The sequence below is a fragment of the Colius striatus genome, chromosome 1, assembly GCF_028858725.1.
Source record: "Colius striatus isolate bColStr4 chromosome 1, bColStr4.1.hap1, whole genome shotgun sequence".
Lineage (NCBI taxonomy): Eukaryota > Metazoa > Chordata > Aves > Coliiformes > Coliidae > Colius > Colius striatus.
Window position 1 is genome coordinate 112,935,077 of NC_084759.1, and position 18,363 is coordinate 112,953,439.

At 37.3% G+C, this 18,363-nt stretch overlaps 1 protein-coding gene across 6 annotated transcripts in view; it reads right to left on the bottom strand.

Annotated features, from left to right (window-relative positions):
* PHLDB2 (pleckstrin homology like domain family B member 2) overlaps nucleotides 1–18,363 on the bottom strand; it is a 125,154-nt gene that overhangs the window by 17,661 nt on the left and 89,130 nt on the right. For 4 of the 6 annotated variants that reach the window (XM_062003444.1, XM_062003480.1, XM_062003434.1 and 1 more), the window contains 7 exons: nucleotides 12,753–12,881; nucleotides 8,356–8,511; nucleotides 7,548–7,658; nucleotides 6,713–6,802; nucleotides 3,136–3,279; nucleotides 1,281–1,421; nucleotides 1,070–1,169 (listed from right to left, as the gene is read on the bottom strand). In XM_062003444.1, coding sequence (XP_061859428.1) covers nucleotides 1,070–1,169; nucleotides 1,281–1,421; nucleotides 3,136–3,279; nucleotides 6,713–6,802; nucleotides 7,548–7,658; nucleotides 8,356–8,511; nucleotides 12,753–12,881 — 871 coding nt within the window. The remainder of the gene's footprint in view (nucleotides 1–1,069; nucleotides 1,170–1,280; nucleotides 1,422–3,135; nucleotides 3,280–6,712; nucleotides 6,803–7,547; nucleotides 7,659–8,355; nucleotides 8,512–12,752; nucleotides 12,882–18,363) is intronic. The other 2 variants (XM_062003463.1, XM_062003472.1) reach the window with 2 other exon arrangements.

Sequence of the window (18,363 nt, forward strand, 5' to 3'; positions counted from 1 at the left end):
TTTATGACATCTGTGAAGTACTTCAAGACAAGTTAGCCACAATGCAGTAGATTTGAGGAAAGCCTGCTACATAACTAAAGCTCAAGAACAACAAATCACAATGGGATCAGTGAATGCAGTAAGTCATGATCCTTTCTCAGCAAGCTTGGTCTGTTCCTATACTGAGTCATCTTAGTGTGTATGGCTGAGCTCAGCCATCATCTTTGACCTTTAACAGCTGTTAGCTCTGCCAAGTCCTGTAGCAACAGGATGAACTATCTCTCAGCTCGGGCTTAGTCAGTGCCATTCTACATAAGGATCCCTTGCACTTACATTGATAACTACAACACAGATGCCGGAAGGGAAATAAACTGACAGGTGGCATTGAGGAGTAGCTCCATTTGAAGATGGCATACTTATTAATAATGCATCTTGTTAAAACAGAAATTAAAGTGTATCAACTCAAGCTGACAAACAACAGATACAGAATCCTGTAGCCTACTAGATCACATTTCAAAGATGTAAGTTTCTTTAGGATCCAGAATTGACATGTCCCTATTATAAAAATGCAGCTATCTATCCACGATAGCACATCTCTCTTTTTTCCTATTTTGTAGCCCAAATATTTAAGACCACTTAAAACACCACAGTTAAAGATTCTCAATGGTATCTCTGTCTGGGAAATTTGTCCAGGCAAAAATCTATGTGGCTGTGAAAAAATAAATTTTAATGTCACAATATAAAAATAATTACTCTCAAAAAAACAAGAAAAAAAAAGAAAACTAACATGGAAATACTGCCTCACAGAAATTACACACTCAACCCAATGTATATTTTCAATATGCTTTTTTTATTTACTGGATTATAGTTGGTGACCACATACTTCAAAACTACATGTGCACCTATGTCATAATCTCAACATCTTACTTTATCAATATCCAAAAATTACATTTACAGCTGGCTTTTTTCACCAAGAAGTAAACACTTGTTTTACAGCCCTGTTGATTATAGCAACACCAGTTTCAGGCTTATTTCCTGAAAAATTGAACACTGACCTAAACCAGAAATTAATCAAATAAAAATTTCTTACCTTTGTGCATCCTTCTTGACTCTGATTCTTTGGTCATGGTTGCCAGGCAGTGAGGTAGTACACTGCCACAGCTGTTGCTCTGTCCTAATGGTAAGTGTCCCTGCAGGAAATTTTGTAAATAAGTGTTTAAAACATTTCAAGACATTTTTTTCTATCAGTAACTAACAATAAAATAATTTGCTCTGTCATAGGTATCAATACACCTACGTACTTTAGATGCAATGTTTCGTCCAAGCGTAGCACTGTTGAAGTGGGCTGATACAGATGGAGTCGTTTTCTTACGAGGTAAAGTATCGCTCATGTACATGCATTCCCTGTGCTGCTTCTTTCGTTCTTCCAGGTTTCTGAAATGCTTCAAACGTCATTTGTTACAGCTTTGACAAAAAGAATTGACCCACTTGCTAAGTTACGCTCTATATGGAATATATGGAAGGCGATAGTCTGGGAAATTCACTGGAAAAAACGAAATCTAAAATACAGATTATCTCCTGCTTCACAGTGCTTTTCAGGATTTCTACAAATATGACATTAAAATAATGTTGATTTAAGAAAATACATTCAAATCATTTGCACATTTTGTGTACATGTCCCTGTACTTTTAACAAAAGAACCCTCAAGTGTCAAGTGTACAAGTGGAATCCAATTACGAAGAAAACCAAGTTATTCTAATGAATTGGTGGCTTAAAACCAACACAGAGTTTGAGAGCCTTTGTTTAAATGTACGTGAAAAATTAATTTAGGATTTCAAATGTAAGCACTCACTGCTGCAAGTCTTCTGACAGTTACAATGGATCCTAAATTTTAGTACTGGCCTTTGGATTGTTTATATAAGGAGAATTTTTGTTCAGTAACATTCTATAATGCATTGTGTTGATTTTTAAATGAGTAGTGCCTTTAAGCTCAACACTCTGCAAGTGTAATCAACTCATAATCTATCATATCACTCTAAAAACTTCACATGTAATACAACTTCATAGTCATCATAACAAAAACAAACAAAACAAAAGAATCCCAAGTTATCAGCTTTGAATCTGTTACCTGTTGTTGCCTGCGGTGTTTCTTAGCTGGCAGAGGTGGAGGTGTATCAGATAAAGGAATAGGATCTACATGAGTAGCCATGACCTCAGGCCAATGGACTGATGGAAGTTGAGCAATAGAGCGAGGAGAAAGAGAGTGAGGAAACACAAATCCAGAACAGAGAGGTGATCTTAGCTTTATAGAAAAAAGAGAAATTACACACAGAGTTTTCTTTTGGAATTGCTCAAAAGATACGGCACATACAAGCTGCAGTTTTAGCACTGTGTTTGTTGAGATGTTTAGCAGGAAGGGAAGGGTTTTGTATTGCAACTTTCAAGGCATATTGAGCTACTGGAAGCAGAGCAGAAATGCCAGGTTCTAAACCAGTTGCTGCCCTATTGCAACACAAAGGTCAGTGACTTTACATTCATAAAGTCATACCATTCCTTTAAAATGGCATTTATTTAAAGTTTGCTAAGGTCATTAAAAAGGTAAAAACACCACAAAGAATGAGGAAAAGAGAGAGCAAGCTAGAAGACACAGACTAGATAGATTCTGTGGAACAGCTAAGTAGAAGCTACCCATGTCCCACAAATATTCAAGATATACTGCTACCACCTCAGAGGGAAAAAAAAACCCCAATACTACAAAACATACAAAATGAATACCTAAGCACCACTGATCAAGTAATCAGTAATGTGTCCACAGACTGTTTACCAAAGGTGCATTAAGTTATAGTGTTTGGCAAGCAAGGATTGTCACTTACTGTTGTTTGGGTCATAAGCACTCAGGCTTTTCAGACTTCAAAGTCCCATCTACACCAACAAAGACACTTTACAACTAGACCAGTCCTTCAGCTTTGCTATTAAACTGTTACCGACTCTATAACTGGCAGACAGCAGTTTGCCTTAGGGTCAATTTGGTAACATGTTGAATTAATATAAGAGGAAAAAAAAAAACCCTAATAACAAAAAAAAAAAAAAAAAAGAAAAGAAAAAGGAAGCCACGAAAGAACAATGACAACAAAGGGAAATGTCTCTCAAACAAACCTCTTTATTTTGTGGCTGGCTCGTCAGCACAGCCGTGGAAGGCTCAGTGGCAACTGCTTCAGCATCTGTGGGGGGCTGAGTGGAAGGGGATATATTCGTGGAATTGCCATACAGCTCACTAATTTCACTTACACTGCTATAGCCCTAAAAGGAGGAATGCAGAAGTTAAAAGAAGCAAAAGCTAAAAGACGTGCAAGGTATTAATGTATCCAGTACGATGAAAGTTAGTTTAGAGTGATACAGCCAAATATTTGTTATCATTTAAATACTTCATCGTAAATAAAATATCATCATCAAGTTTTTCAAATGTTCAATACCCAGTTTGGAAAATTGTTCTTAATTGAATTCCAAAACCATTTGTGAAATTAAAAACCAAATGCACGTTGTGACCAAAAGGCCTTACTAATATATAAATACCCTTTAGAAATGATGTAGCTCACTCTTGGGAAAGAAGATTAGGGGGAAAAAGAAAAAAATCTTCTTCATCCATATTTTTATTTCTTTTTTTTTTTTTTTCTTTTTGTGTCCACGTTTAAGTAAGATAACTTGCCCTGATTTGCTTCTTGACTAACTACTGAGGTAGTTTGAGTAAACCAAGCAACACAACTGGGAAGAACTTACATAAGGACAAGCTGTTGCTACTCTATAAATCACACTGATAAACCTTCCATTTGCATTTTCTGGGACTTGCTTCTACCTTTGAAATGCTACCATAAGACTCAGGGAAGATGCTGTTGTCATTAGCCCCACAGCCATTACAATTTGCTTTTTCTCTTTGTTTAAATAATAAATAAATAAAAAAAAAATAAGACAGCAGGTGATGGACTGAGGAAAGGCACAAAGGCGCAGACATCAGAGTGTGCATCTGCCTGCAGAGAAGACTTATGCAAGTCAATTTGAGATATAACGAGAGGATACAATTATTGCATGTGTTTTGTTGTTAACAGAACAAAAGTTACTTAAAAAACAAAATATGGATTCTAATCCATGGTGATTAAGACTCTAGAATGTGAAGAGTCAAACATCCTAACCTCTTATCAAAACAAAACTATGCAAAAGGAACAATAAATCTCAGTTGAAGCAATGTCATAAAAATGAGAAATATGCTTATATTTAAATCAAGGTAGTAAGCTGCTTTGAAATTGAGAAGGTGTTGAAACGATTATGTTTCTATTACTGTATCAGCACAATGACATGTCAATATATATACACTTCATCAATTCAGTAAGAGAAGCCACAGACTGCTATAGTGTTTCTTCTCTTTAAAAATGGATAAATTTACAAGTGATCATGGAAAGCAAGCTGAAAAAAATACCAGCCCTACTATCTATTAGCATAATTTTCAATGTAGTTTTAGCAGTTATTTCAAGCAGATACAAAGTTCTGGAAAATTAAGTATACTGGGAACACTCTAGAAATAGGTGGCCAATCTTAACTCTGATGTATTTGATGAACTATTAAATGAGAAGGACACTGGGCAAGACTGAAAATATGTAGCCATATTAGGATAAAATAGATTCCAGTATGAATAAACACAACACTTGCTTAACCACCTTGTAGTAGCAGCATATCACTAACCAGAACTTGGTAACTCTATAAATGCAATATTGTATTCATTTTTATAGAGGATAAAAGCATTTTCACCCTTATATAAAAAACATTCAGTTGAAATTCACAACCCTAACTGAGATTCATCATGAGGTTAAAAAAGGCAAACAAATGACTGTGCTGCTCATTAGCTCAGGCTCCTCTTATATTGAATTAAATAGATAGTTTCAAGTTAGATTAGGCATCCAAGTCATTCTGTCGATGCTGAACTTTTAAACAGGATTGATTTTCCTCAGTCGTTTAAACAACTGGGATAAGCATCCTGCCTCTTTATGTGAGGCTGTGTTACTCTATTGCTGTGCATGCAGAGAGTAAGTTTCATATTGGATGAGAATTACAAATGTGTAGTTTGGTGAAGAGGGGCTAGAAAATGTTGGATTGCAAACCCAACTGATACGTGAAATTAACTTGTGCATGCAGGCAGTTTGTTTAAACCTGTGTACCATTTGATGCCCGATTTTTGAAGGTGCTGGAACAGTCAGAGAAAAATTAAATCAGACATAACATCTGGCAAAGAGATTTGTTTTACAGGACTGAGCCTACATGAAACAGATAACCTATGCTGTTCCTTCTCTCATTTGCCTGTTTCACTGCAGTGAGCAGAATGACACTGACAAACAATCCATTTCAGTAAAGGAGCATCAGGTTCATTTAATGTTTTGAAATATCTGTGGTTAAACTGAACCATTATGTGGATATTAAGATTTAAACAACAACAAAAAAAAAAAATCAGAGAAAGCACCCACTCTCTTCTGAGAGAATGAACAGATTCATCTCAAAACTAGAAAAATGAAGCTTAGATTGTCAGATGTGGGAGGTCAGATGTGTCAGAACACAACCTAGGACACTGAAAGTCTAATCATCTTGCAGTGAGGAAGGGCATTCAACAATACCGGCCTGTGCTGAAGGCCACTTGAGTTCACCAGGAACTTAGAGGCCAAATAAGCAAGATCTCATTTCCCAGGTGCTTAAAGGACATGTGGTTGCTTTAGACTTCAAAAGCCCAACTTCCCACAGTCATAACTACATCATTAGATGTGGCAGACCTTGTTCAGGGCTTCGATACAAGCAAATCTGGCAAGTCCAGTCAGGCCTCTTAAGCAGAGGTTAATGAAGCAGCTGTAGACACCTGTCAGTGTATTTTAAATGCTGGATCTTCTGCTTCTCCATTTATAATTTCATGTTTATCTGCAATTTGCAGATTCATCCAGTCAAGAAGACAAATATGGGGAGTTAATGAGAACATCACAGGTGCTGACTGAATCTTTGCAAAGGGTTGTGACTCACCTTACACTGACGTTGCTTGACGCTTAAAGCAGTACCCTCAAAGCTACAAACTCTTTTGACAGCTGAAGGTGAGCTCTAGGTCTCATCATGCATTACCCAAACTCATTCATTTTTCTTCAGCAAAAAAAATGTGATACCTTTACTCAACCATCCAAAACAGTTAAATAAACAGCTCAATAGGTATCTTACAACATCAACAGCTTGAAGTCTTCATTCAACATTTTTAAAAAAGATCAAAGTGTGTACTTGTCATGCTTTACTGCAGAGCCTTAGAATAAAGGGACGAAAGGCAATGATATAATCTATAGTGCAAATAATAAGACTGAACTGTATTCATACTTGAACAGAGTTATTCCTGGACCTCATTCTTCATCACTTCAATGAGGTTTAATTGTCTATTCTGAGAAAATTGGACAGACACACACACACACACACACATAAAACCGATCATTTTTCCAGAGCAAGACATTAAGGCGATACAAGTCACATCTGGGAAAATGTCAAGAAGCTATTTTTGCTCACTGAGGCATTTAAATTTCCATGAATAGCATCACAAAGTAATATCTTCAAATGTAAAAAAAAAAAAAAAATGACTAGGACTCCAGTAAATAGTAAAGTATTTTTGTAGGAAGTGTTAATAAAACTTACTTATGGAAAAGACAAAATCAGTAAATCTCTTTACCTCTTTTAGACTATTGGGACTGACAGGAAATCCCTTTCCTCCAGAAAGCACGGAATATTTCTTTTCCAGATTACAGAGATTCTCTTTTTCCTGTTAAAAACAGACATTTAACATGAAATACCAACAGCCATGTAGTGAAAATGAATGCTGGCCTTTTTCTTAACCATATAAAGAAATATGCTGGGATAGAAGGCTAGAAACTGCACAGCAGAGCTTCAGCTTCATCCATATAGAGCAGAACTGAACAAATACTGGAGATATGGAACAAAAAGCTAGTGAAAGATTCTATTTAATAACCACAGTCGAACCAAACAGGTCTTCCTTCAGCCTTTAAAAAAATGTTGATTCTGCTTAATGAACAAAACATAATTTCTGTCAAGATTAAAAGCAAAACATGAAATGGACATAAAGGGTTCATGCCAGCTTTCTATTAACCATTTATTAGCTGATGTTAAGTAGCTCATCTTGTGGCCTAGTATGAGCTATTACATGCCAAAAATGTAAGCTCTCTGTGCACAGTTTCAGCAGCCAAACAGAGAGCACAGGCTTCCAGCTTCAGCACCTGAGTGGGTGCCTCTAGTTGAGTCCTCTGGAAGCAAAGCACATCTAAAACCCTTTTCATTATCAAATGTCCCCAGGGTTTTCTCCTAGGAAATCTGCTCATTATACAAGATTTATTTTTTTGTTTTTAAAGGTTAATGGATACAACGTCTATCATGTTAGCACCTGCTTGCTAGCTTCTGCAAAACTGATGCTTTTCTAGTGCTCTATGTTCTTCTATTCTATGAAATGCTCTTTTACTGCATGCTAAAAATATTTGAAAGATGATAAATACCCTTTGCAGCATCATTATTAAGTTGTTTTTCTCTTTTACAAAATGATCTTGTTCTCTTTGTGCTTGTTGGACAATATGATTGGCTTGTTTTTTGAGAGCAGAAATCTTTTCCTAAAATGAAAAGAAAATAATCACAATTTACATTTTTATTTTCAAAGCACAAGACAACCTGCAGCAAGGATCCTATTCATGATGATTCACTTATTCACAGGTGTGAAGCAGTAGGAAAAGAAGTCTTTACAAGGCAGCTCACTGCTCTGAAGGAGATAATTAAATAAGATTTAGACACTAAAGAGTTATTTATTCAAGACAAAATAAAAGAACAATTGCACATATTCTTCGATAATATGGTGACTGGCATCCATATACTGAACAGAACTGGTTCTGAGGTGCAACTTACAATCTCTGAAAAACTGTTTTTTAATTGGTTGAGATTGGGCCATTTCAACTGATTTTAAAAATTAAATATTTTGGCATTCTATTATTCTTTTTATGAAGAAAATCATTGAACATCAACATCAGGAGCATAGGAAAATAATGCTTTTGTAATTTTTGTAGCAAGTCAAATGGTTTCATTTTCAAAAGCATATACACAAATAGAGCATGGGGTTTTATTATTTCTTTTTGGAGAAGTGCATGATTTGATCCGTGTGCGATGTTACTGACCATCACCTTCGCTGTGCTTCAAAAGCTTTTTCAAAGAGGAAAGTTTTGTATTATTTCTTACAGATGGGCAGGTTGTAGATGCATTTCATCTCCTTCATGCTCAACAACAAAGAACAAATGCATTGAGCATTAGTGCTTTTACCTTTCTACTGACAATGCTGCGCTGATATTCAGCTACTTCACGCAGGAGCTGTTGTGTCAGATTTTCTTTCTCTTCATCTAACCTGCTTTCATGTTCAAGCTGCTGAAATTCCAAATCTTCAAAGTGTTTGCTTTCTATGTCCAAAAGATCAGCATCCTTAAGAAAAAAAAAGTAATCATGTTTTCACTGACACCAGAGATATTTACAAACAGAAAAATCAGTTTAAAATGGTATTTACGTAACCCATACAACATGCTCAAAGAGGACTACAATGCTTTTAATGGCCTACTGTCATAGTAAGATAACAAACAGGGCTTATGATCATTTTGATGTCACTTTCTCCATCACTCTATGTCTCCCCCCTGCCCTGTTGAGAAAGATTAAGTACCTGCATGGTGAGGAAGCTGTTTTATACCATTCATTGAAAGCTGGAGCCTTCTAAGCACAGAGGTCATCCTGGCTGGGCAGATCGCGCTGCTTTAGCCTAACTATGACAATACCAAAGCCTGAAGCCATTTGGTGAGGTTGTCATGTGCCAAACTAGGAGAGCATTTGCTTACCAATGAGAACGGACAGTAAGCATCATCCTAGCAACACCAGAGAACCGCACATGGAACGAATTAATTACTGGAACACACACTCAAACAGAGGGGTGTGAACTGCAATTAGATTTTCTTCAGGTCTAGCCCAAGTACTACCACAGTTTTCATTAACAGACATAGTCAGATAAAAGATGTGTGTAATTGCGTGCCATCAGCACGCTGCCATACTCTCGGCAGTGATGTCCTAACCACACAAGTTGCTCAGCCAGAGGCTGATCGTGGACTACCAAATTGGAGCTACCAACTGCCACCGTGTAAACACATAATTAAGGACTCTAGTTATCCACCCAAGCCAGCAGGTGTAATACTTCAGAAAAATTATCATCTCATTTTTATGCATCTCCTGGACCAATGCCAGATTTTGTCATGTAAATGAAGTTGGATGCTGCAGAAAAACACTAAGATATAAGAATGCACTTGCCTTCCGCTTAGAGATGAGGAGATACAACTTATGGTGTTCTCAGCACAAGAACCGAGTACTAACCTTTCTCTTGCAACATCTGTGTATTCATAGCATGAATTCCTACTTACAAGTTCCAGGATGTTGAAGAAAAAGGTGTTTTTAACAATCACAATATTATTAAATGCTAAAGGCTCTCTATAATAGGCACACTGTACATAACTTCTTACAAAAGAAAACCTAGATCCTGTAAGCAAGTTATCATTTTAGGGAAATACAAACTTACTCATTTTCTTATTTTGACTTAAGGCAAAGATTAGTGATGGAAACAAGCAGATAAGTCTCTATGAAGGGATTCAAAACCAGTTTCCAACATAGCAGGGAAAGACATGGGATGCAGAAACTGAAGAATCCAAGTTACTTTATGAAATACCAACATCTTTCTTTTATTATCCAAAGACATGCCTTTGACTTGTAGGAGATAACGAAAAGATCAAAAGCAAAGGCATAGCCTAAAAATTACTCAGAAGCAGAATACCAAAATGGTCATTCAAACGAGTCAGTCATCTTCAGCACTAAAACAGAAGGGTTTTGACTGGGCCATGACAATCACCAAATTCAGTCTATTTCATACCATAATAATGGCATCAGAGACCTTAGAGAAGGCAACCAATAACTAGAAAGGCAATCAGCAGCCAGCCAAGCTTGCACAATACTTTATTCTTTGTGAAATGTGCTATGGAACAAGAATTTAACCACATTCTATACCGCTGTGTCTATACACTGAGGAAAAAGAAACATATTTAATTTAAAGTCCATTTTCAAATTAAAAGTCTTCCAAAAGTTGTTAGTAGCTTAGCTCTCACAGTATTGGCAAGCACATTGCAGCAAGATCATCAGCCATGCAGGCTTATGCGGACCAAGACCCCAGGCAGCCTGAAGGAGCAGGGCACGGTGGCAGGGGTGTGAAATCTGGTCAGAGATGTGTCCACAGCGATCTGGCCATAACTTTCATAAACATTCTACTCAGCAATGTAGGATCTGTAGGAAAATAATTGTTCTTGCCGTATTGTTCTGCCTTGCTCTTGTATTGTCACTTGCTACTTGGTTAAGGAAGTAAATTCCTGAACCAGGTAGCGAATGACTCTCCGTTTTATTGAAACAATTGGCATCAAAGTACTGTAACTTATCATCTATTAACAAACAACAGACACAACTTTTCCATATTGGATTTTGAAACCATAAATTCCTCCTCCATCTCTATTACTTCAGTAATGGCACTGGAGAAAAATCAGTGGGTGAGACTCACTTCAAGCCCTTACTTTAGGATGTGGTGGGAGCTCCACAGGCCCACATTATTTGTAAAAATAAGGAGAATTTCATCTGAAGAGTACGGCATTTCTTAGAAATTGATAGATTTCATATCTCTGCAGGAATCCAGGCATCTATTATCATCATCCATTTATGTGTATTTCTATAAACCCAGGCACATGAGAAGAAAAAAGTTTGGTACTTTAACAGTGAGGAATGAGGCAAGTGAACTAACTTCAAATAAGCCACCAGGATGATCAATGCTTTCTCTTAGTGCTTTCCACAAGCCCTCAGCTTTTACCATTCTTGGATGAAGTGTCTTTCCTGCCTAACACAGAGACCATAGGTTCGTTCTGGACATTGGGAAGCACATTGAGTGTGCCAGCTGCCCACTGCCAACTCCAATCCAAACTCCAGACCCACTCGGCAGTCAGCTGATATAGTGAAACTGGCTGCCTACTCAGCTGGGCACAAATTCAGAAGTTACCGAAGTCACAGAAATGAAACAATAAGGGAATTCATCAGCTTCACATCTTCCATGTTGGCAGTACAGTAGCATATTATAAGCTGCTGCAGACTTGAGTACTTAACCCTGAACTAGGCTTATTTTGGGGGAAGAGGATCTTTACTTTGACTACGATGCTTACAGTAATTTCATAACTGCTCCTACACTTCATATCCATTTGAGAGCTACAGTGCACTAATTCAGTAATAACTTCTACTGCTTCAACCACATCAGCCACAGCTACCTTTTGCTACAATTGGTATGGAATAACATGCAGTTGGACTAATTGGACATTTCACTGCACCCCTACATTTCAAGTTTTGTCCCACTTTCGAATACGACTTTGTAAGAACAAAAAAAAAAAATTAGGAAAAAACTCAAACAGATTTCTAGAAATCTCTTGGTTAACAGTGAAAAATTATTTACTACCATTCCACAGCAACAAACCAGAAAATTCTCATTAATTAATACCTTCAAGTATATGACTGCACAGGAAAGGCCTGCATTCTAATATGTATGAGACATTAAATAATACTACTTTTTTATGTAAAAAAAACCAAGACAACCTACAAAAGTCTTCAAGTGTTTCAAAAGCAGCAAACTTCTCAGTTAGTACAGAAGAATTTAATGTTGTTATTTCCAAAGCTGGACTTTATAACTTTTTGCTCTTTGAAAAAAACAGAACAGAATTCTGCAAACAAATCACAATCTAGTGAATATTTTCTATCAAGCAGAAAACATCTTTTTTTGGTCACTGTTATTCCTGATATAAACACTCAAGCCAGAAAAAAAAAAATCAAATTCAGGTTTCACAGAATTACAGAATATGATACTGATGCTTTGAAAATTACTTCCTCTCCAACTAAAGCTTACTGTATCTTCTGTAGAAGCCACTTAGCATCAATGAATGAACTAAAATATTTCCACAGAAAATAACTGTACTTTCACAATACCATAGATTTTTTCCAGTTATAAATATCACAAAATAAAATCAAGCTAGAACTAGTTATTACACTGATGTGCAACCATTGAAAATGTACAAAAATATAAAGCTATTTCAATAGGGGTGTCATCTTCAAAATTATTTTTTTCAAAGCACAGTTCAAGCTAACAGCTAAGTCATACACTGCAAAAAAAGGTAACCTGTGCCTTCACTGAGACAGGAGTACACAACAGGATCAAACAACAGTGGCATGAAAGTGTTGCTAAAATAGCTGATCCCATTGATTAAAGTTCAATTCCTGCCTTGGCTCATACAGATAAAGAGTGACGCTCCACCACTCATCTAAACATCACAACAGCTTCCACACCACCCAGTAGGCTTAAGGTGCTAAATATAAGCAAGCAGCCCAAAGTGTTCAAGACAAAATGATTTCTAATTCCTCCACTTGCACTCTACTTATTTGCCACCATGCACATTATCCATTACAAGCGTTCCACAAAAAGAGTAACTCTTGTGACTATTAACAATTGTAAGTTGCATATATGTTGACACTGGATACTCGAAACAGAACACATTATACTTAATTCTGAAAAAAAAAAAAAAAAAGTTAGTGCAATCTTTAAACTTGCTACTGACCCTCTTCAGCTGCTGCTGTAATTGTTCCCTCATGGACTCAGGGCAATTATCAAGCTGCGTCTTCTGCTCGGAGTAAAGCTCCTGAAGCCTCTCTAGTTTTTCCCTCTCAGCATCAAGTTTTAATTTTTCCTGAAGCATGAACCAGAAAATAAACACAATTACCTTCAAACCCAAGCAGTTGTTAGTGATTATGACAGCGTGTGGCAAAACCTTAACGAACAGTTGAAGCACATAGGTCAAAGACAGAAACCTCTTGTTAGTCCAAACGCAATGGTGGGATGCAAAATGATCAAAATAAAACATTAATCATTTTAGTGTGGTGGTTAGTTCTCTCCCTTGTCACTGTGTTTTGCACCTGTTCCTGGATGGTGCTGCTAAAAGCCCACTGCCCAAAACACTTGTGTCACCTAATGAAAAGGAAAAAAGGAAAAAAGGAAAAAAAAAAAAAGGAATGATAGGCACGTCAGTGAGGTAATCAATGAAGAGAAAAGAATAGCTTTTAGAAAGCAAAATGGATGGAAAATGGCTGTAGTTTGGCAGTGAGGAGAAAGATGGATCTTTGCAGGAGAATGAATTACATGCCTATGTGCCTCTGGACAGATAAGTACATTTAGTGTGCAGTGAAAAAAGAGAATGAAACAGAGCTTTATGAAGAGATAATTCTGGGACAGGAAATCCTCTTGCGGCAGAAACATCAAGTGATTTAGCAAATTTGCTTCAACCCGCTCTCAGGGAGCAAAGGGGACTGCACAACCCCCCTGGTCTACTCCAGCTTTCCCCTTGTTCAACTCAAGTAGCAGTACTCAGCACACTGCTACTCACCCTCAAAAGCCTTTAGCTTTTAAACCTTTGTAATAAAATACTACATGATTTACTGTGCAGCACTGCTCTGAAGACTGGCTACAGATAACTTAAAGTCACCTTGTAGACTATTATTTACCTATAGACCAAAGTCTGGCAACAAATCAGAGTGGAGAGATTTTTTTCAATACCTTTTACTTTCATCTGCACTAGCCAATATAGCAGATGCATTTTCTTCAACTGAGCAACTACTAACTAGAAAAAACAATATGCCTGATATGCCAGGCACATATAATCAAGTCCCTGAAGCCCAGCCCTCTGCTACCTTCTAGAGTTACACTGGTATAATTACTTTTTCCTACTTCTCCTTCTGTAGTTATGTATCTCCTCTGAGTTGGTCTCTAACCCTTCTTACCACTCAAAAAGTAATAGTATCAGTCCCAAAATTTCAGCTTCTTCTTTTGGATGCTTCAAGAGCAGTTGAATTTTACCACAGCATGCACTCATTTGTCCTCTTTCTGGTCCGAACAATTATTTAATATTGAAATCAAATGCATAGCTCAGCAGATGCTATACAGTCAGGCAATCTGCAGCATCCTTATGGCATATGCCATAGAGAAGGGACTCCTTTCAGTATACAATACTTGTCATCTCAAACTATGGGACAGTCCTTCCCTCAAAACCTTCTCTTTGTTACAAGGTTCTCAAACTCTCACACATGGTGGAGGCACAATAACAAATATATATTAGCTTCTTGCTTTCTTTATGGTCTTATCTCTCAATTTAAGAGGGGGATCTGGGCTGGGATTTCATTTTCCCAGTATTTAAAAAACACAACAGGAAGTATTCTCATTCAAACTCAATGTCAACCAAATCCCCAGCTCTGTTATTTTCATTTACATGTGCAGCCTCTCAACTCAAACAAAATGCTGAACACAAAAGAATATTTTATTGTTTTAAGCTTGTAAAAATGAGCAACTGAGCCAGCATATTGAACTACCTGCGTATTTTGTACTAGCTCTTGTCTTAGCAGCAGCAGGGCTCAGAAATACAGAGGATGTGGCGTGTGCAAGCTGCACAATGAGAGAGAAGAATGCAACTCTTGATAGGTCACCTCTAGACCTCTCTGTCCCCAAGAAACTCCATTTGCTGAATCATCCTTACTTCCAACATGGGAGAAAATCTATGAATAAGCTGGTAGTTCCTTCCACACAAACCTTGTTGTCCATTCAACACTCAGCCTACGGTCTGCCACATTGTTTCTCACTTTCCCTTCCTGCCCACCTAGCAATGTAAAACAGCAAGGACTTCCCCGACCTTAGTTGCAGTATTGTGCCTCTGAAACTATTAATAGCTCCCTAAATGTCTATGCACTGCAACAAGCACACTCATTCATTAACGAGCAAGTCAAGCCTCCAGCGTGAGGAGGCACCAGCAGCAAGTATAGAACTCCCTGAGAATCCTGTCAGGGATACTGTTACTTCCCTCAAGAAATTAGAAATGTATTCCTCTGAGACAGAAAGTGATACTCATCTGGTCTATTTATAGCATAGGAAGTGTTAGCATCCCACCAAACTGTCTCCCTGCAGAATGTGCAGTCTTAACAGGAAATATCACTTTCAGCAATGAGAAGCATTATATGTTTTGCAGCTCTGGAGTTAAGTTCACCGACATCTCTGGCTGTAGGTTGGTAAAGTCCATTTAATTCACACACGCAAAAAAAAGAATACAATTTTTTTCATACAGTGTCTTCTATAAATAGATCAAGGCAACTTCTTTTAGTAGGGAAAATATTATAACTTTGCAAGCTGAGTGCAAGATGCAGCTGAGGCAGGTATGCAGCTGACTTCTTGAGCTGTTTGCTCAGAAGTAGGCAACAGCAGAGCTGGGAACACAACCCATGCACTCCAGCTGCTCATCTTCATTTAACAGCACGAGCCTGTACTTGTTAAACATTTCTCTGCAAGACACACTTCTCAGCCCCAGAGTTGTCTCCGGAGTCACATTAATTCAATTCTTAACATCCTGTTTCCAGAGAAAAGTAGTAGAGCTCAGTAAAGAATAACATCTGCCCTATTTGCCCTATGGCCTGCCTCTATACACAGATTAGATGAACTTGCGGTCAGCCAAGACACGGAGCTGACTCAAGATATACGCCTGAGTTGGGTTTTGATGATGCTAGGCCACAGCTTGGATCCATTTTGGAAGACATCTGAGTATTGTGAAGTAGACATCAGTAGAAAGAATGGATAGATGACACTGTATCCCAAAAGCACAGACATAGGGATGTCAGCAGAGCATCCACAGAATAAAAATAGACCATAAGTGATCAAAATGGGTCATAAAAGGAAATTAACCTTTGGATCTGGCAGAAGTGATTTTAGGGCAAAGAGAGAGGAAAAAAAAAACCCAATATCCAATACATCTCATAGATTATGAGGGTGTAGAGGAGATAAAACACTACTATTAGGACAATTGTAGCCCCTAGAAGAATGGGAACAACAGAGAGAGACCAGTTGCTTCAGTGTCATCTCCTGTGGTTAAGGATGTCCCATGCCTGCTACATAAAATCCTAGCAGGTCCCCACACAACTTCTGCAGAGAAGTGCTGCTTTTTAACTTGTCGTTCATCATATTTTGCTACTGAAGGTAAGAAGGCTAAAATTGTAAAGTAGTATGTGTCCCCACGTATATGTGCCTTCTAAACCAACTTTCCTGCATTAAACTGGTAGACTCTGCAGAAATGAGTCAGAATAAACATGGATGAAACAAAAAAGCTTCTCAAAAATTCAGATAAAATTAGGAGAAAAATGAAAACTAAAAACCTATAATTTCTACCAGGTCACTGTGAAATGGATCGTATGTTTAGGTGAACTGGGTTTACTCTTAACCTTCCACCAACTTCAAAAAAACCAAAACAAAATTCAAGGAATGTGTTCTTTTCAGAGACAGAGAGAAATAAGCCATAAACAAACAAACAAAACCCTGTAAAATACTGTATGTCTTCCCATTCAATTTTTTAAGTGTTCCAGTCTGAACTATTCCAGGATCTACCTCAGTCCAACTCACCTGCAAATCATCATTCTTTAAGGTAGCAATATCTCATCACCCACAACAAGCTCCAGATACATACATTATGGAATCAGCTAGTCTCACAACTCTCACAGGTTTCCAAGAAATAAGAAGCACATTCAGTTCTTTGTTCTGAAAAGCTTCTTCATCTTATCATCATGCTTTCACAACTACCCAAACTTTACTCTTTTAAACTCAAAGAGAACATCCCTCCCCTTCTCCAAAATAACCTACAGTGAAATCTAGAAGTGGAGGAGAAAGAGCCACTACAGAAACAATTCATTTCTACTTGTAAGTGGTGTGATACTACAGAGATTGTCCATTCAGCAAAACATTTTAGAGAGTACTTTGAAGAGTAAGAACATTAGACTTTAATAACTCACTGATAAAATTGGCCTAATCTTTGCCACGAATTTGTATGAAAACATCTAGTTCCTAGCAAAAAGCAGGCTAGGAAATGTTATGTGTTCTTCAGTGGTTACTCACTGAATGGGGCAAATGGTACATGTGAGAAAAGTGTTAAAACTGAGGTCTACCCACTCTTCTAGCACTCTTGCAAAGTGAAAGTATTTCCAATGCTACAGCTGATAAAAAACAGACTGCATACAATTCTGATTAAAAAAATACTGGTGAAATGAAACAGATCCGCCTGTGCACAGACTACACATGTTCCTCTTCTACAAACTACTCTTTCCAGCATTCCTTGCTTTCACTCAGGACAGAAACATAAAACTTGCCATGACTTAGCTGTTTGTCACTAAGCCCCTGTGGGTTTCATGGAAGAAGCTATTAAGAGGAGGGGAAAAAAAAGGCATATGAAAAGCAGCATAATATAATGGAACAAGGTATTCCACAATAGTTCCTTTTACTGTATGAGTAGTCACTAATTTATTATATAACAACAGAAAATATACAGTAAAGGGATCTGTATAAGAGATATCAATGGTTTTCTTGCACATGCATGTATAAAGCTTATCATAGAATCATCGAATGGTAGGGGTTGAAAGGGACCTTTAGAGGTCATCTAGTCCAACCTCCCTGCAGAAGCAGGTCCATCTAGATCAGGTCGCATAGGAAGATGTTAAAAAGCATTTTAGATCAGAGTAAGCCATCCCTCTGTCATAAGTGAAAAAAAAGAAAAACAACAATAAGATAAAAATTAAAAAAAGAAAAAATAAAATCACAGTTGTAACACATTAATTTGCTCCTAAGACAGTTCACGGTTTTTGACATTTCTAAACTCTTTCTCTGACCATTGTAATGTGTTGTCTTAGTGAATAGACAAGGAGGCAAAAGAAAACCCCTGATTTTAGAGCACTGTTTTTTCATGAATGTTGAAGAAGAGGAAATAATAATCCAAATCAGAATTAAAAAAAGAAATCAAGTGAGAAAGTGAAAATTCTATATAGACTTCAACACCTAGATGACAATAAGAGGATTTCCCTTAGTGGTACAACCCATTCTGAAAGCTTGTGAATTCAGATTTTTCTTCTTGAGTTTTCATTATCATTTATTTCCTCACTACCATTTTGCTACAGGATATACCCTTATGTGGATATATCCAGTAGATGAAAGTGTTCCTCAAAATCTTATGTATCATGTCTTAAGGAGATATAGACATTATAACTGATAAATTTAAAACACTTGCTGAACTGGAATCTGACCAGGAAAGATTTAAAAGGCTATGCTATGAAGTATAAATCTGACAGATTCATCAGGATTTAAAAAAAAAAAGGAAC